The 25,130-nt window shown below is 36.9% G+C and overlaps 2 protein-coding genes across 11 annotated transcripts in view; one reads left to right on the plus strand and one right to left on the minus strand.

Annotated features, from left to right (window-relative positions):
- Nucleotides 1-25,130, plus strand: part of TRAK2 (trafficking kinesin protein 2) — a 31,189-nt gene that overhangs the window by 2,571 nt on the left and 3,488 nt on the right. Inside the window, exons 1-18 of one of the 10 annotated variants that reach the window (XM_067000084.1) lie at nt 4-132; nt 6,035-6,147; nt 8,105-8,464; nt 8,701-9,034; nt 9,967-10,158; nt 14,110-14,163; nt 14,705-14,775; nt 15,410-15,526; nt 15,734-15,943; nt 17,768-17,846; nt 18,941-19,071; nt 19,273-19,347; nt 20,560-20,697; nt 21,671-21,750; nt 22,412-22,612; nt 22,748-23,046; nt 23,386-23,664; nt 24,356-24,455. In XM_067000084.1, coding sequence (XP_066856185.1) covers nt 8,998-9,034; nt 9,967-10,158; nt 14,110-14,163; nt 14,705-14,775; nt 15,410-15,526; nt 15,734-15,943; nt 17,768-17,846; nt 18,941-19,071; nt 19,273-19,347; nt 20,560-20,697; nt 21,671-21,750; nt 22,412-22,612; nt 22,748-23,046; nt 23,386-23,664; nt 24,356-24,455 — 2,063 coding nt within the window. In that variant the 5' untranslated portion in view covers nt 4-132; nt 6,035-6,147; nt 8,105-8,464; nt 8,701-8,997. Of the gene's footprint in view, nt 1-3; nt 133-1,435; nt 1,507-6,034; nt 6,148-8,104; nt 8,465-8,700; nt 9,035-9,946; nt 10,159-12,445; nt 12,539-14,109; nt 14,164-14,704; nt 14,776-15,409; nt 15,527-15,733; nt 15,944-17,767; nt 17,847-18,940; nt 19,072-19,272; nt 19,348-20,559; nt 20,698-21,670; nt 21,751-22,411; nt 22,613-22,747; nt 23,047-23,385; nt 23,665-24,355; nt 24,456-25,130 lie in introns of those variants that run through there. The other 9 variants (XM_013187589.3, XM_067000090.1, XM_067000083.1 and 6 more) reach the window with 9 other exon arrangements.
- LOC106040004 (caspase-8) overlaps nt 2,877-25,130 on the minus strand; it is a 48,065-nt gene continuing 25,811 nt past the window's right edge. Inside the window, exon 10 of the transcript XR_010832635.1 lies at nt 2,877-4,285. The gene's annotated coding sequence lies outside the window, so the exon portion shown is untranslated. The remainder of the gene's footprint in view (nt 4,286-25,130) is intronic.

Raw genomic sequence — 25,130 nt, forward strand, 5'->3', positions numbered from 1 at the left:
CGCAGGCGGGCGGAAGCCAGCGCCGCCCTGCCTCAGCCGCCGGCTGATTACGTTGGGGCTGCCGCCTGGCGTCCCCGTCGACCTCGGGTGCCGAGGGCGGGGGGGTGGAGCGCCGGAGCAGGCTCGGGGCGGGTAAGAGGTGTTCGGCGCTGAGCTAGGGTGGCACAGTCGCCCTGGTCTCTTCTCTCTGTCTCGCGTGTTAACCTCTTCAGAGCTGCATTCTCTCCCTTGTCTCTTGGGGCCGTCCCCCGCTGAGCTGTGGTACCGCCGCGCTCTCTGGGTTCTCCCGCAGCAGCCGACATGCTGGGCATGGGGCGCTGCGGGGGGCGCGCCGCGGCTTGGCGTGCCGTGAGAGCACGGGGCTGGTCCCCCACTCGTCTGGCCTTGTGGCTCCGGGCGAGCCGTACCGTCACGTATGGCGTACGCTCCCGGGGAGGGAAGGCAAACAAAGAATTCCTCATCCTTTCCTGTGTTGCAATTGACAGAAATGGTTTGTTTGTTTGTTTGTTTGTTTTCGGGTGGTAATGTAGATACGCATTATGTTAAGGCTTTATCCGTTCAATATATATATGCTTAGACTGCAGTCAGGTGTTAGACCCTTGCTAGTGATGGCTGTGACTGCAGGCACGGCAGACGGTGTGACCTTCAACATGCTCTCTAGTTTCCTGTGTTATGAAAATACGGATTTTAAATCATGTGGGCTCTGCTTGGAAGTTCATGTTTCTGCTCTTAGAAGACAAAGCTTGATGAAATTTTAATTGTGGTCCATCATACATATGGTTTTGAGGGCAAGGAGATTTTGGCTTCCATAAATTTTTTAATTATAGTGTTGCATTCTGATCTTCTGAGTAAACTGTAATAATAGCTTTTTTCCTGTCAGCCACCCTAGTGAAAAAGTGCTATATGGAGTTGCAACCTTTATTTATTTATTTATTAAAAGAATCAATCTATAGGCTGTTGAAAACATACTTTTTTGTTTTTTCAGAGATACTGTTGACTGATTGTGAGAATGCAATGCAAATACCTACTCTACTAGGAAATAACTTTTGACACAATGTGTTACAAGGTAGCATAGCAGGTTAGCTTTCATATACTTGTTATTTTTGTATAAAGGTGTATTTCCAAGTAAAAATTTGTTGACTTCTTAGGATTTTGGTCTTTCGTGCAATGATAACCACTCACTAAAGCCTGCAACTATCTGATTTTATTTAATTACTGATGCTTGGCTGCTAAGAATATTATGTAGGATATACTGAAGTTCATCTGTTATCTTCTTCTTTTCATATATTTTCACCACTAGTCATAGTATAACTAGAATTTAATTTATTTTGTCAGAAGGAGGAAGGAAAAAAGTAGGACAGATATATGGAAAGCTGGATCTCATTAATTCTGTTGTCTAAAGGAGAACCTGTTAGTCTTTTTTCCATCTTTCCAGTTCTCGTCCACAGCTAAGACTACATGACTGGATGCGCAGACTGGGGGTGATGTGATACCTTAGATGTGAAGGTATTTGGCACTCTGTTCGTATTGGTACAGCCAGACATCATCTTGTCTGTTTGGAGGTACACTGGTTTGAAGGACTTGAGGAAACATAAAGGAAATGCACTGTAGACGACTAGTAAATAATGCTTTTCAACCAGATAAGTGTGCTCAATATTCACTTCTACTACTGTGTTTCTTGACTACATTGCCTTTGCTTTGAATCTCTATTTTCTTGCTTTTGGTATATATACATTTCAGGAAAGTTAAGTAGGTTGTTTACCTCATTCTTGTACTGAAAGTGTGCATACTTTTTTGTTTGCTTGCTTGCTTTTAATTGTGCTTTTAATATAGAAGGTAATATGAAAACAGTGAATTACTAATAGCTGAAATTTGACAGCTCTTTAGTGATGGTGTCCTCTGTTAGAACTGTATCAGTTTATCAAATTTCTATGATGAGTATTTGAAAATATAACTTAAGGAGTAGAGTGCTGGAAAATCACAGGCTTTTCTGCTGATAGTTTACATCTAATAGAGGCCTTGCTGTGGTGAATATCATGCAGTTGAAAGGCAATATTTTAGGAGGGATAAACGTGATTTGTTGATAGTTTTCCCAGAAGATACAAAAATAACATTTTCATAGAGATGTTTACAAAAGAGATGACAAATCCTTTTATCTAGTTGGATTGCTAGCAGTACTCTGGTGACTGGGTCTTACAGATCAGTCTGGTTTATTTTAATAAATACAGAATTATAACTGTTAAAATGCTGAGCACTAGCTGGGGTATATATTAAGAACTTTAAATCACTTGCTTGACTGAATTCAGCTGTGCATCAACCTGAAAACATTAGTGATTTTAGTGGAAAATGTTACGTTCATTTGAAGTATACTTGTATACTTTATAGACAACAAGATTCAATTTTTAAAGAACCCTCTAACAAACTTTTAATGAAATACTAGCACAGCACTTGCCTCGTGAGTGTATATCACATTTTTATACTCCCTAATCAACAAATACTGGATTCATGACAGTTCTTTTTTTCTTAAAAAAAAAAACAAAATAACTAAAAGAAGAAATAAAGTCTACCTGCAAGAAATAAATGTATATGCGTAGTAATGTTTTGATTGTGCATTTATGGAAAAGAAGTAGTAATTAATAAAACTTGATATGGGTATTTCCTGTAGGTAGCATTCATCGGTTCAGCTGAAGATAGAATTCTATTAAGGATATGTTATTTTTACATTGTGTGGTAACGGTGGTATAGACAACCTCCAAGCATGGAGGACTTGCCAAAAACCTTGCTATCAAACTGTGATATGCAGCAGCATACATGTACACATATGCATAAAGCTTATATACCTGTACTTAAGTTGTTTGTTTGTTTGTTTTTGTTCCCCCCCCCCCCAATGGAAATTGCATATTATTGCAAATGGCTGACAAGGAGAAAAAGTCACAGAATCACAGAATCATCTAGGTTGGAAGAGACCTCCAAGATCACCTAGTCCAACCTCTGACCTAACACTAACAAGTGATCCACTAAACCATATCATTAAGCTCTAAATCTAAATGTCTTTTAAAGACCTCCAGGGATGGCGACTCAACCACTTCCCTGGGCAGCCCATTCCAATGCCTAACAACCCCTTCAGTAAAGAAGTACTTCCTAATATCCAACCTAAACCTCCCCTGGCACAACTTTAGGCTGTTCCCCTCGTCCTGTCACCAGGTACATCCTGTCACCAGGCACGTGGGAAAATAGACCAACCCCCACCTCGCTACAGCTTCCTTTCAGGTACCTGTAGAGTGCAATAAGGGCACCCCTGAGCCTCCTCCAGACTGAACAATCCCAGCTCCCTCAGCCGCTCCTCATAAGGTTCTCCAGAACCCTCACCAGCTTCGTTGCCCTTCTGTGGGCTCGCTCGAGCACCTTGATGTCCTTGTAGCGAGGGGCCCAAAACTGAACACAGTACTCGAGGTGCGGCCTCACCAGAGCCGAGTACAGGGGGACAATCACCTCCTTAGACCTGCTGGCCACGCTGCTTCTTATGCAAGCCAGGATGCTGTTGGCCTTCTTGGCCACGTGAGCACACTGCTGGCTCATATTCAGCCGACTATCAACCAATACTCCCAGGTCCTTCTCGGCCAGGCTTCTTTCCAACCACTGACCTCCCAGCCTGTAGTGCTGCTTAGGGTTGTTGTGCCCTAGGTGCAGGACCCGGCACTTGGCCTTGTTGAACTTCATACAGTTAAAGTGAGTCTGTCTTGGCTGAAGTCTGGATGAAAAGCCTGAGAGAACTGTTGTGGCCAGCTTCGTGACCCTCTTGATATTCGTCATTTTCCAAGATGTGTTCTCCAGCTTTCACTCTGAACCCTTATCCCACCCCAAATTCAAAAAAATCCAGGACATGCACAGGGTTCTATTTTTATTCTGTTTTCTTAGAGTTCTTTTCATATATCAGTTTCTTGAGGTTATTACTGTGTATAGTTGAGGTTTGCTTGTGATTATTTAGTAGTATGTTATTAGGACTGTGTTTGCTTACTCTTTAAAAGGATTTTTTTTTTTTTCCTTACATGAGAGAAAAACAAACATTTAGGTTTCTATAGGGACAGTAATGGCTGAAAGCAACATTGGTGTTAGGAATGCAGCAAGTGTTAGTTGTGATAGAAAAAGTTCACACAGACTTGTTTTTCAGTATACATTACTTTGTCTTCCATCTCTTGCTATGTACTGTTGGAGGATTTGGTCTCTGCCTCTGAGCAGCAGTCCCAGGAATGTTTTTGGCAGCAATTCAGTGTGGTCATGTTTGCTGTAAGAATAGAACTGTTTCATTAACCTTGAAATGCAAAATATTTTTCTTGTTACTAGCTGACTTGACAACATTTCAATTGTAGTAATAAAAAGTAGTGTGTTTAATGACTCGATAAAATTGTTTTTATATTATATATTAACCTAACAGTAAAATTCAGAATTCTAGAGTAATTGACTCATTCATTTGGCATCCTTTTGGAAAATTAATTTAGAATCTTCTTCATTGTTGAAATTTTATTTGTGTTAGTTGTGGCCTGTTGTCTCGTATCCTATAATTGCACAGAGGAACAAATCTAGTTTAGTCTTTCCAAGTGATGGTGAGTATTCAATTGCTCTCAAATGGAAAACAGAGGAAATAAGAGTATATTTATATTTCAGTTTGGATGATGTCAAAAAAGATGACATATTTTGAATATGTTTTGAAGTTTTTATGCATGAAGAAATGTACACATACATTTGTTTGTCTAGTATTTCCAATTGTAAAAGCAACTCATCTCAGCTTTCAGTTAATTCAAATTTGAGCTCTCTGTTGATAGAAAGTCTTCTGAGTTATGTTGCATAATAACAAACTTAAACAGTTATGAAAAAACAACCATAGTACACATGGTATAGCATTTTTTTGTTTGTTTTCTTTATAGACTGTCAAGGTTTTGGTTTAAAAAAATACAGAGGAAATATTTTGTAATGTGATTAACCAAATATAAATAAAACATTGACTTGGATTAATATCATCCACTGTCACGTGGTTATAAAATGGAAATAATTTTTAGAATACAGTTTGTGAAATGTATTGCTGTACTAGATCAAATTTCTTCTGTGACACTTAAGAAATCTTTGAAACTCGAGGCAGACTAGTTATAAATACACATATAAGTAAATATGACAGTAAGACTATAGGAAATGTTGAAAATAGTAGCTGATAAAATGTCAGAGTAAGACTGCATACTTTCATATTATTTCCAGTTTGCTTATTTAGAAGAAGTTGTAAGTCCGCATGTGAAAATTTTCATCAGCTTGTACCTATGACTATACCTGTAGAATATGGATGACTAATTCTGTTTTATTTTACAAAAACACTTGCACCGGTATTTGGACTGTGTCTTACACATATAGATAGTAACTTAACTATATATAGCGCAAATTGGATATGACTCAATTGTTTTTTGTTTTGAGTTTACATTACTTGCATAGATCAAAAAAAAATTAATGAAATCTTCATGCAAAAGCAGTCATTCCTTATGTTCTTGCTATTACTGAAAATAATATTTTTATATTGTTTTAGAGAAATACTTGCATTTATTATAAGTATGCAAGAATAGTAACTTTCATCAAGTAGAACAGGAATTTTCAGCTTTATAAATTTTGCTATTGATTCATCATTTTGGAAAGTCAGTCTAAGCACAGACAGTAGATAAGTGATTTTTTTTGCTGTTCAGAATTTTGGCCTTATATACGTGCACTTGGAAACTTCCAAGTATTTCAGCCACTTGTGTCTCAGTAGTCTCCATCATTTCTGATGTCACTTAAATGCAGAGATAATGTCTTTGCTAATGACAGTCTTTAAATTCTCAGGTAAATCTGTTTCAAGTCATATGACTATTTAAGGTAGACAAAATCAATAAAAGCTTGAGTGTCAATTGATAAGAAATATTGTGCTCATGTTGACCATTCCTCTGATTTTCCCTTGCCTTCCTAGAAATATTGTGCTCATGTTGACCATTCCTCTGATTTTCCCTTGCCTTCCTAGAAAGCTGCAGAAGTGACAGATTAAAGAAGGATTCTGCCTTGCATTGGATAATTGTTTTTAAAATTGGACAAGAGTATAAATTTTGTGAGGGAGAAAAAAGCAAGAAAAATCAGGTATTAGTTACAAATTTCCTCACTTTCATGTGTCTGGAATATTAATCAGGGTTGACTTGTATAGAATATTTACAGTTATTTATTAAATAAGTAATTTGATCTTTTAGTCCAGACAGGACTTTCTTAAGTTTGGAGATTACAGTCACTAATAATGAACAATAAAGTAAGCTCTGGACTCTAATAATTTTTATCAAAAGTGTGCTGCTTTGATGCTTAAGTGGCATAGTTACTACTGGTAGGTGGCACAGCCCAATGCATCTACCTTATCAGACACAGACAACTCTGGTGTTACAATGCTTCCATGAGATTTCTGTGCAAAACGAGTATAGGATTAAGGTATTTATTGTAGAATTGTAGCTTCTGTGCTGCATGAAGAGTTCTGCTTAGAAATAGAACTGATTTTGTGTGTCCTGTGGTGATTTTCTGGGATGTCTTCCATCTCTTTGTACTGCTTTTAATTAATACCTTTTGTAATTGCACTTTATACATTAATAACACTACAAAGGTAATGTAGGTGGAAACCATACATATGGATGCTGACATATCTCATCTGTGGGGCAGGATTGCCATTGCAAACGTTTATTACCGGCCTCAGGCTCTGACTAGTCACAACTGCTATAATGCTGCATTGTCTTGTAACTGTATGCTGTCTTTCTTCCTTTAATGTGATTTGGATTTGTTTAATTGGCAGCTTTTGAATATGGTTTAGGGTAGAGGTCATAACCATAGTTCATACAACAGCATAACAGTCTTGAGATTAAAGCTTGAATAACCAAAAGAAACAGTAATTTTGCATTTTTATTCAGTTTATTTAGTAAGGCCACTTGCAAGCTTCTCCCTGTTAATATTATGTTACCTATCTAACTGCTTGTTAAACAGTTGTCTCTTAAATTTTTGTTCTTCCTTCTGATCAACATTTGATACTGTATTGAAGTCCCTCAATACCATACTTGCAAAGTAAGGAATGTAATCTTGGCATGTCTGATGGAGAAAAAAAAAAGAGACCCAAACCACCTTGCCTTGTGAGGTGGTTTTTCCTTATGTCAAATGTGGTTTACATCACAAACACAGTAAGAACTGCTGTGAGTACTTTTAAGTACTTGTTTAACTGAGAAATAAATCTTGTTTAAGCGGAGCCACACAGAGCTGCTTGCCCAGGACCATCTCCAGATGGCTTTTGAATATCTCCAAAGGTGGTGACTCCACAACCTATCTGGGCAACCTTTTCCAGTGCTCAGTCACCCTCATTTTTTTTTATTATTTTTTTTTTTTTTAAAGTGCTTCTTCAGTTCAGTCAGGATGTCCTGCATTTCAGATTTTGGCATTTCCTCTTGTTCAACAAAGATAAATGCAAAGTCCTGCACCTGGGGATGAATAAACTTGTGTACCAGTACATGCTGGGGGCTAACAGTCTGGATAGCAGCTTTGCAGAAAAGGACCTGGGGATCATTGACAGAAATACATAATATAATGCAAGAGGAATGTCAATATAAAAATTGAATAAATGGTCTTACATCACTAAGAATCAAAGTCCCATAACAAATTAACTTTCAAATAACAAATGTATCTGAAATCTCAGTCCTACAGTTCTTAGTAAGTGTCTAATATAGATAATAATTAAAACAGGTAAATAAAATACAAAGGAAGAAGGTATTGTTCATAAGTATAAGCTGACTTTAATGGAAGAAAATTCTTTCTTGATCTCCTGCTAAACTGTACAAGCAGATGAACAGGCAGGCTCTTGGCTTTCTTTAAAAAGCTCCTGCACTGTCCATTTTGAGCTTGTCAAATGAAAGATTACTACAGATGACAAGACAAATTTGTGTTTGTGCTTGGGGAAACTCTTAAGAGCAAATTTGAAATTAATGTAAGCTTTAAAGAGAATCATGTGTTTACTGAATGTAGAAGGAGGGAAAATGAGACCTTGTTCTCTTGCATTTTTTGTTTTTCTGTGTAGGATTACTCTTACATTTTACATGGAAGATCATCAGTCTGTAATAAGATCGTAAATTTCTGATAGATCCAAATCTTAATCAGTGGACTTCTAAAGTGGAAGAGATTGAAGACAACAGTCCAGTAAAATTTCTTTATGCCAATCTAATGTTCAGAATGATGATTTTGAAATCCTGCCTTTAAAACCCGTTGCTTTAAATGCACTTAGTAGCCTGAAGAAAATTTATCTTTAGTTGGAGCTGCTGTCCTTCAGTGTTGAAGGAAAGTGCCTCACTACAGTAAATGAGCCTGTAGTATACTAAATATTATATGGAAGAGGAGGAATAGTATAAACAAACAGTAATTGACGAAGTCAGTGGTGAAGGTGAGATGTCATGTTTGCAGGGAAAAGGCGTATTTTTAATGACACATTTAATATATAATGTAATGTTTAAACTAAGGATTATTTTTTTTTAATCTTTTAATTTATTTTTATTTTGGGGGTTAAACAGTAGTACAGGGTGGAAACTCAGTCTGAAAGAAATGAGGTCATGTTAATCGACTGGTCTCATTTGAAAGCGTGAAATCTGTTAAGCTCTGGTGTTCTTGTTTTATTTCTAGGTGATGGCTGAGCTGAGAAGCTTGTGAAGCTTATATGAAATATCCTATAGATATTTCTGCTGATGAGTAGTAAGTCAGATGAAAGAAATGAGCATGTCCTAAGACAGCAATAGATATGGAGTATGAATCCGTGTACAGAAGTGAGTTGATGCCAGATTTGTTAACATCTCAGTAGCTTGATGGCTGTCCCTTATTCTGTAAATCAAACCCATCTTTCTGCCAAAGCAATAAGGGGACAGTGCACAATCTGACTACAGAATGTTACTTCTAAAGAAGTGAACTGTGAAGAAAAGACTCATGAATTTTGATCATAAGGTCTTGGAGAGCATCTCTGGTAAGTTGGAGAAATGATTCTGTTACAAGTCCTGAATGTATCTAATATTTTAAATAATACCAACCTGAAAACTGCCTTGAATTTGATATTCTTTGTATTGCTTACCTGATATTGCAAATCAACAAAAATGGTGAGTCCTTTAATTAGCTTGTAAAATCAGTTTCCATTGTAAGATGTTTTTGATTCAGTGTTAATTGTCAATATTGGCATTTCTTCCATTGAAAGATACTGAAGACAGTCTTCATCTTTGGTGGAAATGTTCAAAAGATAATCATTGTATACCCTTGATGTGCAGTACTTTAGCAACTTAATGTTCCTTTTTTGCAATAATCTCAAAGAGACTAAGGGGGAAAAACAGGAAGAGCTAAATTTTACTGTTTAGAAGTTTGGGTACCATGTTCACATAAAGGATGATTCCATATGGATGATAATAGAATTTAGTATTTAAGTTGCCTGATTTTAAGGTAGTATTCCGTTGATATTTTTATTTACTTTATTCAAGCCTATGTTAATTACCAAACAAAACAATAAACAGAAGACAAAGAAGTATGTGAATTTCATTCAGGAAATCAACTGAATTTCCTTCAGGAAATCAACTGCTGCTAAAATGTAGGTCTGTGTTTTAGTTCAATAAGCAGGGAAAGATACAAATTGAAGCTCATTAAATGCACTGTATTTAAGAAGTCAGATGGAGCCATGGCTAGAACAGCTTTGCAGGAAGTTACGGAATCACTTGGGGATGAGGAATTTGCAAATACTACAATATCAATCAGTTTTCTGGTAATTTGTCCAGTACAGAAGAATTTTTTCAAACCTACTGAAAGTTTATAAAAGTATTTTATAGTATGTAGAATCTATACTGCTGTAGCATATAATAAATATATGGCATATTCAATAGTAATGTACTGTTAGTGGCATTTACTCACTTTTAGATGTCTGCTCCACTGAGGACCTCCCTGAGGTAGAATTGGTGAGCATGCTAGAAGAACAGTTGCCAGATTACAAGTTACGAGTGGACTCTCTGTATCTGTATGAAAATCAAGACTGGATTCAGTCGAACTGCCATGGTCATCTTCCCAAAATCTCTTCTCCAGTTCACAACGAGGAGACTTTCCATTACATGAGTGAGTATACCTGGGCCTAAGAATTATTTTTTTTTTGGCATTGACATTTATTGAAGAGCAAAATGTAAATATAAACTGGTTAATGTTTAAGTGTAGTGTTCAAATCTGGACATTTTTGCAGAGGTGGAATGAAAAGCTGAGTACAGAGGAAGTGCTTGTAGTTCAGCTCTGCCATTCTAAGAGCTGAGCTAGCATGTCCCATGGCTGCCTAATCATTAGATTTCACTTAGAAATAAGAGTGGAAACATCTGATAGTGAAAAAGAGGAAGGAACCTAGAATTGTGCTAGATTAGTTGTGATACGAGAGGTATGGAGTATACAGCAGTTCTGTTTTTATGAACATTAACAATGCTATGGTTCTTTTGATGGTATTTGTTCTGATGTTGTGTGTCAATGTTGCTTTTGAAATGCTATTAATGGTTTCTTCTGGAGATACAAATTGTGTGAATGTCCTGTAGGTGGGTACTATGTGGATGTTGATCACTGTCTTCAGGTTCTGAAAATACTAAGTAACTTTTTGCTACCAGTCAGTTGTGATTACAGCAGTCCTTAAAGCTAGCAGATCATTAAGAAGAAAATGAACGGCATCGTATCATGTGAAGAAACCTTCTATACCGTTCGATTTTAAACATATATAAAGGTTGCCAGAAGAACTAAACAGTAATTTGCCTGAAATTTCAAGTGTTTTCATGTGAAAAGAGGGGAACGTTGTAAACAGTTTAGAGAAATGGCTACGTCCTGTTTCCTCCCTCTATTGGAAGGAACCACTTGGGAGAATTAACTTGGTATTTAGGTTCAACTTACTATTTCTCTGTAATCAATGCCTCTCTGACGTATGTGTCACCTCTGCACAGGGATTTTTTGTTGTTTGTATTTTCAGCCTCCACCCAGGGCGTATAGCAAATGATTAAGTAAAAGTAACATATTACCTTTTACACATGCAGCAATCCCTGATTTAAAGCAAGCTTGTTTTTGATTGAACTTTCATGCCTGAATTTTTTTTTTTAACTGTGGAAAGCATTTTGAAAGCCACTTAATGATTATTGCTTGGTCTGTTTCTGATAATAATACTGTAAACAAATAATTTTATATTGAGTGACCACTTTTATAGTTCAATTGAAGTGATTATGTGTAGTCAGTGGGGTGTGTACTTATCTCTAAGCTTTAATTAGAAAGAATTGGGTTCAAAGTCTGTCAGTGCTGATAGCAACTTTACATCAAATGTGTCTCTGGTCAGTGCCTGCATTTCCAGTGTAATGAAGCACATTGCTCCAAGAGAAGACACTTCAGTCAGCGTGAGCTTGCATTTTCAAGCAGTGAGAGGTGGCAGGGGTTTTAAGTCATGATTATTTGGCTGTCAAAATACTACAGAAACTGGTGTCTTCCTCTTTCACCCAGCAAGAAGTTCTTTGCAACTACAGGAATTTCTCCTGTGAAAATAGTGAACTGCTTGTGAGAGGTGTTGTTTTTTTTTTTAAACAGTTTTCTTAGTTTTCTTGATATTCTTAAAAATGCACTGTAACTATCATTGTAAATGTCTGTCCAGAAGTGAATCTTTAGAATGAGTCTGTCTTAGAATTTTAGGATAACATAGATGCTTCTATATGTGAGATTAAAATTTGGCTGCCCAACTTGGATGTGAAATACATCACGTTAATTTAAAAGATCACTGTTAGGTATAACTAACTCTGTCAACACTGTTGTAACTGTTGAGTCATATAAATTCAAGAGAAATATGCTTTTTTGTTTCCCCTAGAAATTGGCTAGACAAAGAGAAGGAATGTAACTGTTATCATCTGAGCCTAGTAACTTACAGGAGAATACTGGGAAGGTCCCGGACAGATAGAAATAAAAATCGGTATTTAGTTATAGTCACTGCTAAATAGCTTGTTAGCTGAAGTTTATATCTTTCTTAGTATTGACTGGAATTGGGAATAAATGTGACAATCATAGTTGTGAAGCATAACTTGGGAGTTTTATGCATCTCTCTCTCCCTCTATATACAAATGGAAATTTTTTGCAACTTTTGCTGAAAAGAATGGTGAACTTATCATTTGACTCAATTTGTATTTGACATCTAGGGGGAAAATAGCAATGCAATACTTGCTGCACTTGCTCCTCCTCTTTTTATAGCTGCTGCTGCCTATTAGAAGGTGGATCTAATTAGCGATCCACTTAGTGTGAGTTCCTACTGGTACTCACCTAGTCTTCTGTGAGGTGGAAAAATATTTTCTCCTTCAACTTTGGTAGAATAAGAAACCTCAAATTACAAAACATCTGTCTTTAGAACTACTTTGTATATGTGAATAAAGGAACATGGCACAACATAACAAGAATATTAACCAAAATGAAGAGTTGCTTGCAGCCTTCCCATGGCGAGGTGAGTAAGCAGAAATTGCACGTGTTCACAGTAGAGAGTTATAACAACTATGTATAATTTTTTTCTGTAGTGTAAGAAAGTAACAAAAGTTGTATGGAGCTAAGTTTCAAAGCTGTTCTGAGATTTCATTTACCAGAGCAGATATACTTGTTTGTGTTTTTAGGAACCTACCTATCAGAGTAACCATGTATGTAACTAACATAGATCTTTATTAAACTGACTTAGCACTGGATAGAAACTTCTACTTGAAATCATCTGGTGGGAATACTTACCACAGGAGAGCTGGCTATAATATTCTGCCTGCTAAGGGCTGGAGGTTATTGGGCAGTGAATTTTCAAAATATTAGTAAGATGAGTGCCCTCTCGGCAAACGATGTCAAAGTGGCACAGTATAACTGACCTCCAAAATGCAAATACAAGTACTTTAAATTTTGTAAGGATGGTTTTCTATTTTTGTACCACTTGGAAATAGAGTTAGCAAATGGCAGTGCTTTAAATTCAACACTCCTTAATAGCATGTGTTTGATTTTTATGCCTACTAATCTACTTGGTAAAAAGTATTTGATTTGTTAGTTTCATTTTTCTTCCCTGTTAAACTGCTTGAGGTTTACTGAACTGTTTCTCTTTCTTCTGTATTGTTCTTTCTTTTCTCCTGTCTTTCAAGACTATATAAGTTTTCTTCTATACTAAAATGCAACTTATTTTTGTTCCTAACGTATAGCCTCAGTGTTATGTTATGCAAGGTTATCTGTGGGCATTACCTACATAAAGGATATACATAGCTTACATAACACGCGTATATAAAGTTAGTGTGCACTTCAGCTTAGCACTTCTCTATCTCATAACCACATCAGCAGCCCTCAATAAGAACAAAGACAAAAAAACAACAACAAACAGAACCAATACTACTATGTACTCAGAGCATGAATCAAGTCTCAACAAGGCAGAAAAATCTCAGAAATAGATTTAGACCAAATCCCATTATAATCTCATAATAATTTTACAATGCAGAGATGATAGAATTAGTTTCAAAACAGGTTAACTTATGTCTTCAATTGAAGTAGATACTTTCATATTTATTCAACTTATCTTGCTGCCTTCTTTGCTTTCATGGTCCTGAGTCCCTAAAGCAAAAATAGCAAATTTAAGGCCACACAGAAATAAAGGGAGAAAACAATTATTTTCTACTTGCTGTCAGCAAGCAATGTTTTGCCATGTCTTGGGAAGCAAGGCCTCAATACACATAGTGGTTGCTCAGGAAGACAGATGACAAGAGTCATAACAAGAGTCCCCCCCCTTCTCTTTCCTCTGCTCAGCTTTTATTGCTGAGCATGCTGTCATATGGTATGGAAAATCCCTTTAGTTTGTTTAGGTCACTGGGGGGGGGTGTGTGTTAAGACAGTCTTGCTGTCAGTGCTGTTCTAGCTACAAGTGCAGAGCACCACACTATATGGGCTGCTATGGGGAAAGTTAACTCCATCCCAGCCAGACCCAGTTGACTATTTCCTTGAATTTTAATTTTTTCTCCTTTTTATTCTTTCTTCCCCGTCTTTCCTTTTCTGGTACTGTAGCTCTTATTGAACTTCCTCCCTCCTCCTTTGCTGGATCTCACAAATTTGGACAAGGTAATTCAGATTTCTTCTTTACTAGCATATTCTGTTTCTCAGGACAGTGTTTTTATATTGTAGCTCCAAGTTTTGTTCAGAGTTGTGACAAATTCTTTTTGCTCTTCATTTCTTCTTGACTTAGTCCTGTTTTTGAAATACTACTTGTTCTCAATAAAGTCTGCAGGTGTTTTCAGCTATATATGGATATACATTACTTCTCTCTCTCCCCAGCAGGCTGGATGATTTAATAGCTTATCTGTATTCAAAAAGTTGATCTAAAGAGATTCTTCTCCTTTTTCTAAATTTGAAGGATGTGCAAGCACCTCAACTTCTTTCTGCTAAAAGCTGTAAATGCTCAATAGTTTGGATCAATCTCTTAAATGAACATCGTTTCATACTTCTGAAGTTAAGATGCATTTTGATAACCTCTGCTAGTTTCCACAACTAGTTGCTGTATTTGAGCATGTATAAACAATGTCCTCTGTGTTTTAGTTCTCTCCCTTCCAAGCAGTCTTCTTGTACTTAAGCAACTTCAGTAAGTATGCTTTTTTCTTCTCAGTTTTAGGCACAGATAATGTGGAGCAGAAAACCTACAGTGACACTGACGTGGTCAAACATCTGCTAGCTGAGGTATGCTCATCTCTGTAATATAATTGTGTTAATACATATGAGGACATGTATTTGAGGAAATTATTCAGCTCCTGGAATTTTTGCTTCAGTTATCTTCAGGAGCTGCTTATCAAACATATGGCTTCACAAGAAGCTGTCCAGTCATTTGCACCACCTCAGAAACAAAATTTAGCAATACTATGGATACCTCATAGGAGCTAGCATGTAATGAGAAAGAAAGAGATTTCTTCTGCTTTCCCAGTGCCACTTGGCTTTTACCTTCTCATCACTATTCCAATTAAGCAGTCTGTTTCTGGAGAATCTGTCACTTGAAAGACAACAGGCCTAAGTGTACACGACTTCTTGGAATGACACAATAGAGCCCATATAACTTCACCAGTGCTGTACCCAGGTTAGGTGCCCTCCCCCTGTTACTGACAATGACTGTGGAAGAGAAGCATAGTGATGGATGTGTTTTGGATCCAAAGGATGAAACATTAATTATTGTTTTATCAATGTTGCAGAAGCAATCCATTTGAGAGTGAGTAGGGATCTCAGAGTGCTGTGTTAAACAGTAGCTATGAAAATCTAAAATTACTCTGTATTTAAACTTTATCTGATTAAAAGTAGACACTTGTACACTTTTTATGAGCAGAAGGACCGGGACCTGGAACTGGCAGCTCGAATTGGACAAGCCCTGCTTAAGCGAAACCAGCTGTTGACAGAACAGAATGAAGCACTAGAAGAACAGTTAGGACAAACTCTAGATCAAGTGAGTGAATATTTTTTTCATTTTTTTTCCATCTCTTTATGATGATGAGAAGAGAATTAATAAAAACATATTATTTCATTGTGAAAACAGTTGATTTCTGCTTTCAAACTACGTAAGTATACTTAGAAAACATTCTCCTAATTACCATAGTTCAGTCAGCTTTCATGGTCCAAGAACTGACAAGCTGGTGATCTTCTTTTGTGCTAGGTTAACCAGCTGCAGCATGAACTATCAAAGAAGGATGACCTACTTCGTATTGTTTCAATTGCTTCTGAGGAAAGTGAAACAGATTCCAGCTGTTCTACACCACTTCGTTTCAATGAGTCTTTCAGTGTATCACAAGGTCTTTTGCAGCTGGATATCTTGCAAGATAAACTCAGGGAGCTGGAAGAGGAGAACCTTGCTCTCCGATCGAAGGTATAGCTGACTTACAGTGTGTACCTTATCTACTGGATATGAGATAAATTGGGATTGTTAAAAAAAATGCAGCATCTAGGCTTCTCTCAGAATATATAACTATTTTGTTTCACTGTATGCAAATCATATCCAAACACTTTTCCTCCACGTCCTTCCGTTTCCTTTACTACTATTCATTATTTTCTGAGTCCTCTGGTACTCCTTTCTCAATACCTTTGTGGTATATGATGAAATAGGGGAACCTATGTGAGCACCCAGCAAAAGTAGTTGGACCCATCAGGTCCTCAAGTTTGTGCGACCAGTTCTGGTGTAAACCTGACTGCAATTAGTAGCAGTCTTTTGTGAATTCAAACTTTGAGTTGACAGTACATCTTTGTCAATGTATATTCAGTCTTAAGGATTAATAAGCTTTCATTCAAATCCTCTTAGAGACTCAGTAAGTTCTGACTATGTTATTAGTTTCCATATTTTAATTGGTCTCTTTCATGTATAAAACATTAATATAGGTAAGTGTTCCTTTACAAGCATAGGGACTAAATGGCTAGACAAAACAAATGGCTATAGAACTCATGAAACCAATGGTCACAAGATTTGAAATCTGCAGATGCACAATGTCTCTTGTTTGGAGGTGGAAAGTGGAAAATTTGTAAAACAGGAAATCGGTCAAGTGTGTGTTTGTTTGTTTTCTCCTTTTAAGAAAGTTTGGGTGTCCTTTGTAAGAAAGCTGGGTGATTTGTTTGTTTGTTGTTTTTTGAGCTTGTTACAACAATACAGTGAGAACTAGAATTCTTTAATGTGAAAAGATACACTCTTCTCCTTGATTTGTCTCCAAAATATTCAGAATGAGATGCACATATTCCCTAAAACTCTTAGGAGCAAATGGATAGTTCAGTAGTGCTGAATAGAAAAGAAAGAGGGAAAGGTCAGATTTATTTTATTATGCTCCTAACCCCATATATGATTACAGAACTTTATGGACCAGGGGTGAATTCAATCTATCTTAGTGGGGGAAAGAATGGAATTAAAAAGAGACTGCTATCATTCTGTGATATAACATAACCTTCACTGACTTGAAGTAGCCTCAATCATATTGAGCCTGTATTTGCACGTTTTTATTTTTGTGTAACAGCTTTATATAAAGAAGTGTGTTTATCTGCACTTGTGTAGCTGTACTTCTGCTTGTTTGGACAATCTTTAAACACCATTACTAAGTACTAGGGTGAGTCAAATGCAGTCCTGTGAACTTGCATGCTTATGTGTGCAAAGTTTAATATCAGGAATCATCCTGACAGTCCAAATGGAGATGGGAATTTACTATGATCGATGTTGTTTAGACCTGTTGTGATGCAGTCTCTGGCCCAGAAAATTTCCGGTCTAAGTAAAACAGTTGAGGAATAAGGGGAAAAGCTGTTCTATTGAGAGCTTTTCAGCACTGTCATGGAGTTGGCTAAAAATTTAGTTTTCAAAGTTTCATTGCCTTAAGAAGCTCAAAAGCAAATTCAGTTGTTTACTTCTGATTACTGTGTTGGTTTACATTTCCATACCAAATTACATATTTCTGCAATATTTTTTATTTTAGTAGAGGCATGAGAGAGATCAGGTTTTGCTCATGTGTCTGTGGGTGGATGTCTGTTATTCAAAAGTCATACAATTCAGGGAAACAGACTATGGTGGAAAAAAATGGTTAGTAAGGACAGAGAGATGCATAGAAATCAGAGAGAGAGGAGAAATTCTTCCGTTGTAACAATATCCAAAATAAAAACATGTAACATTAATATATGTATGGATAAACTGAAATTGGAAAACCAATAATTTTTTTTGAAGGCTTGCCATCTGAAGACAGAAACCATTACGTATGAAGAGAAGGAACAGCAGCTAGTCAGTGACTGTGTCAAAGAGCTCCGTGAGTATCCAAGCTGTTTCTCACAAAAGCAAAATAGTATTTGAACATCTAGTGCCTAAACCTTCTCTTAGTTATCCCTGAAAAATGAGCTTCAGTAATTTCAGTCTTATAGTAAATCTATGAGGTACAAAAACCGCTATCAATGAAAGGGTATATTTAGCTAATTTACAGTATTTTAAAAAATAAATATTTAGCACTGTTAGAGAATCATTTTTCTAACTCAGTTGGTTAGCACTGATGGAAGATTTTTTCTTGTTTAGAAATAAATAAGATAGATACTTTGTTGCTTAAAGGTTATGCTTCTAAATATGTAGTCCCATCTTTATGCAAAATCGATCAGACTTTACTATGACTTTGCTATCCTTTCAGGTCAAGTGCACAAGAAACTCCAACTGTATAAAAATATTTCAGCTTTCTGAGGTGCTTTGTCACCTTAGTTCATGAGATGTTCAAAGGAAAAAAAAAAAAAAAACTGAAAACTCTATGCAGTGGGACTTTGGGGAATAGATAGTCACCAAAATCAAAAGCTAAGTAGGTGTATGTTATGTTGAGAAGGTATGACAAAATCTCTTTGGTTACAGAGAATGGTAGTTAATAACAAGATCAACTCAGAACCTGACTTCATCATATTCCAATAAGTCTGGCCCTGCTCATGAGGCCCTATGTCATTTAAAATAATTTATAGCAGCTTGCTTTGGATTATGTTATGGTCATTACACGTATCTGTGCTATGTATGTCAGGTTCTGCATACTCAACTCTTAATATATTACACCTGCATTTGAAGTTAACTCTCTTTCTCTTCCTACCTATCCCTTCTCTTTTTGATTTCCTTGTGCATATTCTAAGGCTCCTACTCATATGTACTCTGAATTAACTTCCTAAGAATATCAGCTATTTTGCAGATTGTTGTTGACTTTCTGGTTGATCTTTTCTGGTGTGTGTGGTTTCTTTTGTTTGTTTTTTTTGGGGGGGGGGGGGGTGAGCCTTTGTTTGTTTTGGGGAGGATATTTTTTGTTTCAGTTAGTTGGGGGGAGCGAGTTGTTTCCCTTTCTGTTTCCTTTTCCTTTCTTCTAAGTTGCTTTTAATTTTGTAGGGCAAACAAATGCTCAAATTTCCAGAATAACAGAGGAGTTGTCAGAGAAGAGTGAGGAGCTGGTTCGCTACCAGGAAGAGATCTCATCCCTTCTGTCTCAGATTGTTGATCTTCAGCATAAACTCAAAGAAGTAAGGGAGTGCTGATGGAGGGTGTGTGTGTATGTGCGTACCTTTCACGTACATATGTGCATGCTTATAGTGGATAAAAATTTACTTGCAGACCAGGGGTTATATCACAAGAAAGTGGCTGTTTCAGGAAAGTATGGCAGAGGATCGACTTCCTTAGGGGAATTGGCTAAGAAAATAATTAGCGCTTTTTTGTGCTTTCAGCATGTGATTGAAAAGGAAGAGCTGAAACTTCACTTACAAGCTTCCAAAGATGCTCAGAGACAACTGACAGCAGAGGTACTTAAGGCTTTTGTGGGTGGATGGGTAGATGGATGGATGGATGGTTGGGCGAGTAAAGAGAATACAAGAGGAAAAAAAACTAAATGACTATTGTGGTTTAACTTGTCAGGCAGCTAAGCACTGCATTTTGTTCAATCACTCCCATCACCACACTCCCCCAGTGGGATAGGGAAGAGAATTGGAGAAAAAAAAAAAAAAAGGGGTTAGAAAAACCTTGTAGATTGAGATAAAACTTGAGTAAGATAGAAAAGGAAGGAAAAATAATAATAATGATAAAAGAACATACAAGGCAAGTGACGGACAGTGCAATTGCTCACCACCAGTTGACCAATGTCCAGCCAGACCGCAAGCAGCAGCACACCCCTCCGCCAGCCAACACCCCACCATATTTATTGTTCATCACGATGCCATATGTTACGGAATACCCCATTGATAGTCTGGGTCAACTGTCTTTGTTCTGTCCCCTCCCAGCTCCTCAAGCACAGCCAGCCTCCTTGCTGGCTGGGCAGCACAACAAGCTGAAAAGTCTTTGACTTAGTGTAAGCACTGCTCTGCAACAACTGTAACATCAGGGTGTTATCAGTGTTATTCTCATCCTAAATAGAAAACACAGCACCATGCGAGCTACTAGGAAGAAAATTAACTTTATCCCAGCTGAAACCAGCATAAAAGCAGCAAGAACTTTTAATTATTTAAAACTTATGTTTTTTCATTGTGGTTGGAGTCAAATGATGGGGGAAAAGAATAACTATGTTTAGTTAAGTCTACACAAATATTTTTGTAGTTCACAGGAGTCTGAAAGGCATACAAGGTGTTCAGACTAGGTAAATTTTGTTGTTATTAGTAGTTATGAGAAACGGAGTGCTTTCATGTGAATATTGCTGCTTATATCAATACTGTAGCTCACTAGATCTTAAGGAAATTCTCTTTTGCTTCTTTTGCATCAATATTTGCGGAGTTTTTCAAGGTATTTTACTTTGAATTGTATACTCTTGAGTATATATGTGTCACAACTAAAATTGGTATGGGTGATATGCTGAGCATTGTCTATTACTGCTTCCAATTCCAGATGTTGGTGTGTGCTGTGCAATGGGAGAAATATTATAGTCCCATCTATATTGGTTTCTGTAGGAGTTACTCAGCTTTACTGTGTATTTTATTTGCTTCTGTTGAAGTTTAATGGTATCACATATACTTTTTTTCTTTCAGCTACATGAGCTGCAAGATCGGAACGCAGAGTGTCTAGGGATATTGCACGAATCACAAGAAGAAGTGAAGTTGCTGCGCAGCAGAGCCCGCTCTGTTGCTTGTCTCTGCCATCCCCAGTTACATGGAGCATTTCCTGTGGTAATAAATACTGCTAGCATGTTGTATACCTACTGGCACATATAGGGCCTGTAATAGCGTAGAACTGTAAGAGTAAAACAGCTGTTACAGGAGCTGCAGTGGAAGCGATTTTGTAATAGGCAAAGGAGCTGAGCTAACAGTTTTTCATTTCTTTAATGTGTACGCTTCTGATAATTTAATGTTTAGTAAACTAATCATTCATTTACCATTTTGTGATATTAAAATGTTTTTTCCTTTTTATATGACTTTTCTGTTAAGTACAGGAATTGGTATGATCAATAGCTAGTGCTCCATTATGCCAGTATATGTGTATTAAATTTTATAACTTGACAGCATTTCTTTAAGAAACAAACCTTTTTTTGAGAGAGAGTTCAAACTGTATTTTTCTTTCTTTATGTAGTTTATGATGTAATTTTATCTCCTCAGCTCCTTATCTTGTGAGATTAAATTTTAAGCATAATCAGAAATATATAACCTTAGGCTAATTGCTGAAGATAACTAAACCAATGGAAAAAAAAGCATTTATTTTCCTCTTCTTCTAAGTGTCAGGTATATTCTGAGTAGTGTACTCACAAATTTCTGGGCTGTGCTGGGACTTTGTCAGGCTTTCGTTGATCATTCTGCATATACAGAATCCTTCATGTATGTTTTTGACCTTGTAAGAAGTGCTCTTACAGTTGTAGCTTAACTTTAGAAATTAACTTTAGAAGTACCAAAAAAGAACAGATTTTTAAAATGAAAACTGAACCCAAACCAGTTATATTTAGGTGTAATTATGGTGTAAAAATTCTCCTGCTTGCCACCCCCTTCAAAGACTTACAGGTTTGTGTATTACACACAGCGTGAAACATAATAATGAGGGAAAAAAAAAAAAGAAATTTTAGAGTATTTTAAAAAGATATTTTCTGCTAAAATTGTTAGGAAGAAGATTTCTATTAACATGTCAACTCTTCTGGTTCCCATTTTTCTCTAGGATTCCCTTGCAGCAGAAATTGAAGGGACAATGCGGAAGGAATTGAGTCAGGGTGATGAATCTCTTCTATCCAAGCAGAAGTATGTTTTTAGATCTCTGTGTGTCATTTCAATACTTTTTCATGTGCTTGTATTAAGTAAGGTGAAACTGATTTCTGGAAATCTATAAATGTGAATGTTCACTCTATGATAAATTTTCTACTTTTTTTTTGTAGTATTTGTAACTTCTTTGCAGTATTTGTAACTTTTCAACTTCAAAACCTGCTATTATTTGATTCCATTGAGGAAGTTGGGAATTTGCTAAAATGTTAATTCATTCTTCAGTTTCTGGGATTTTTGATGCAGATGCTCTGGTACGCAGCACTAGTTTTATTGCTTTTACTGCTTATATAAAAATCTCTGGCAAATGAAATTATAGCTGAAAGACTGCTAACAGTTTATAAAGCTGAAGACATTCCTGAAGACTTTACTTTTGAGCAAGAGTTAAATATAAGCTCCTGAAATTTATCAGGTGGTTATCAATAGACTGTTTTGTTCTTTCAGGTCAAAGTGAGTGGTAATTCAGATACTTATTAGAGCAGTACTCCCTAAAACATGGGTGTGTTAGGCAATCCTGTTCTTCTGGGCTTAAATCTTTTTAGTCCAGTGTCTGCCATCTTTTGCAAATCTGTTGCTCAAAACTTTGTTATCCTTTAAAAAGTGTTTCTGAAACTCATGTTTGTTTCCTTGATTTTTCCTGCAGGGGTCAACATAAACGAGTATTCAACACTGTCAAGGTTGCTAATGTCACTCGTGGACGCTCGTCTTCCTTTTCTGTCCCATTACCGATTCCTGGTTCTAATAGGTCAAGTGTTGTTATGACAGCAAAGCCTTTTCAGTCTGGCTTACATTCGGAGGGCCAAACACAGATGACCCAGAGGAGCAGCTCTGAGAAGAATTTGAAGTAGGAAACACAGTCTGTTGTCTTTCTAAACTAAGTGACTTAAAACTAAATCCACACTGGACCTCTGCCATGCAAAAGAGAGAAATATTTAATTTGGCAGTCTTAATATCTATTATTATTTCATGTTTCTCACAGGGGCACGCATAAGTGTGGCCAGCCAGGAACCCCTGGAGACAATGACTTAGTCACAGCTCTGCACAGGCTCTCCCTCCGTCATCAGAACTACCTGAGTGAGAAGCAGTTCTTTGAGGAGGAATGTGAGCGAAAAATGCATTTGCTGGCTGAGCAGAAAGAAGGGGCAAGTGGTAGTAATACACCAACAGAAAGCTGTTTTTCCTTGGGTACAAACTCAGAATTCACTGATTTCTCTGCCAGCTCTAGTAACCTCCGTGTCCTCCTACCAGAAAAATTGCAAATTGTCAAGCCCATCGAAGGTAAGAGGATGATCTTCCTTCTCCTAGAAAAAGATTTCACATTAATTTGCCAACTAAATTATTGTTGGTGTGTGTACAGGTAGATGTGATATGTAATAAGAGGAAGAAGTAGCATTTGCTGGCTATGTACCAGCTAGCTCACCAGAGTGTTGCTTTGTACTTGGCTTTCTTATAAAGGTGCTAAGTGTTAGGCTTTTTCTTGTGCTTGGCATTGCCATCCAAGCGCACTATGTGTATCAATGTCCGCACCAGTTGGCTGAAATTTTTATAACAAGCATTCTTGTAACTCAGTGTAATTTTAAGTAATGGCTCTCAGGAACTCTTCTTTTGACACACCAGGATCTCAGACCCTGTTTCACTGGCAGCAGCTTGCTCGACCCAACCTAGGCACCATTCTGGACCCAAGACCAGGTGTTGTTACAAAAGGTTTTACCCCTCTGACTGATGATGGTGTGTACCACATCTCTGACTTGGAGGAGGATGATGAGGAAGAAGGTGAAGGAGGTATAACATTTCAAGTGCAACCATCCTTTCCAGAGAAAAAGAAGTGTGCAGTGTCAAAGCAAGAGTCAGGGATTTTCCTGTCACCTATTACTTCAGTAGCAGTACCACTCACTGGTAAGAAGCATAGTTAGTAGTTTTTCCTCCTTTTGCATGCCAATTTCTGCTTGTTTTTTTTGCAAGGACTTCATCACTGTTTATTTGCTGAGTTGTCTGATTACAGTGTGGGATTTCAGACTGGAATTTCTTTTCAGGACTTTTTTTTTTTCAGGACGTTGTTAACATTTATTTTGGTTTAGGAATTTGCCTCCAAGAACTTAGTTTTATGCAGTTCCATACTACAGTAATTCAAAGTGCTAGCTCAAATACAATTTAATACAGGTGGTACAGTTGCTTCCAGTTCTCTTCATCTTCAGAGCATTTTGCAAGGTTAGAAGCCTGTGTCTGTGCAGAATGATCCTTGCTTTTAGGTTCAGGTTGGATGTTAGTGGTTCTTGTAGTGCTAGTTGGCTTCTGTTGTTATTAATGTTACTAACGTTTGAAGAGTGTAGTTTCAGCTCATCTTAAATTGGGAAAAAAAGCATAAAGCAAGTAACTAAATGGATTTTAAAATAAACTGATTGTAGTATCTTTTTCTCAATGGAAAATATTTGGCCTTGGGGTAATGATGTCTTTGTTGTGTTTGTTCTTTACTTCAAAACAAAAAACAACAACAACAAAAAGATTAGCAATGCTAATAGCATCATCTTAAACTTTGCTTTCATTAGTACTAATCAGTCTTACGGGATGTAAATTCTCTACATTGCAGCCTCAAATCCTGGAAAATGTCTATCTTCAACAAATTCCACATTTACCTTTACTACATGTAGAATCCTTCACCCATCTGATATCACCCAAGTTACTCCCAGGTATGATAACATCCTAAGAATTGCTGCGTGGGATTGAACAATTGTGTTCTGTCTTCTGATATATGAACAAGTTTTAAAAAATACCAAGACAGTTAGGCAGCACATAAAAAGTTACACATAAAAATGGTTGTATTTACAAAGGGGAAACTAGAAATTCTCCACAGTGAGAGTTAGAATAGGTTAAGGTAACTTAAAGGAAGCAAATTTATACTCTTAAAATAGCAAATTCCTTGTATCATATACCTGTTGTATTAAAACAAAAATAACAACAACAAAACCCTGACATAATATGTTTTATTCTGTCCTTTTTAAAAACTAAGTTATTGCTGGATGTCGATGTTCTATCTAATACACTGTAGTTGAGCACAGTTTATATTTCTGGTTGTGTAAAATTAAAAAAAAGTGACTATAGTATTAAGGTTTTCATGACAATTGGCTGAATACATTGTGGCTTGGCTGGTTGTGCTCTTTAAAGCAGAATACCAGTTTAAGTGGGTCAAGTGTCCAATTCAAATTGCAAATCCTGATTTAACTTGTTTGCATTTTTTAAGTTATTAATCTCCTCTATTAAGAGTCCCCTAAGTATGTCCAACGTCCAGTATCCATCAAGAAATGTCCTTTCAGAAAACATAATTATACTCAGTGTTTCAGGAAGCATCATCTTGAATTAATATA

Source organism: Anser cygnoides, chromosome 6 (assembly GCF_040182565.1).
Source record: "Anser cygnoides isolate HZ-2024a breed goose chromosome 6, Taihu_goose_T2T_genome, whole genome shotgun sequence".
NCBI lineage: Eukaryota > Metazoa > Chordata > Aves > Anseriformes > Anatidae > Anser > Anser cygnoides.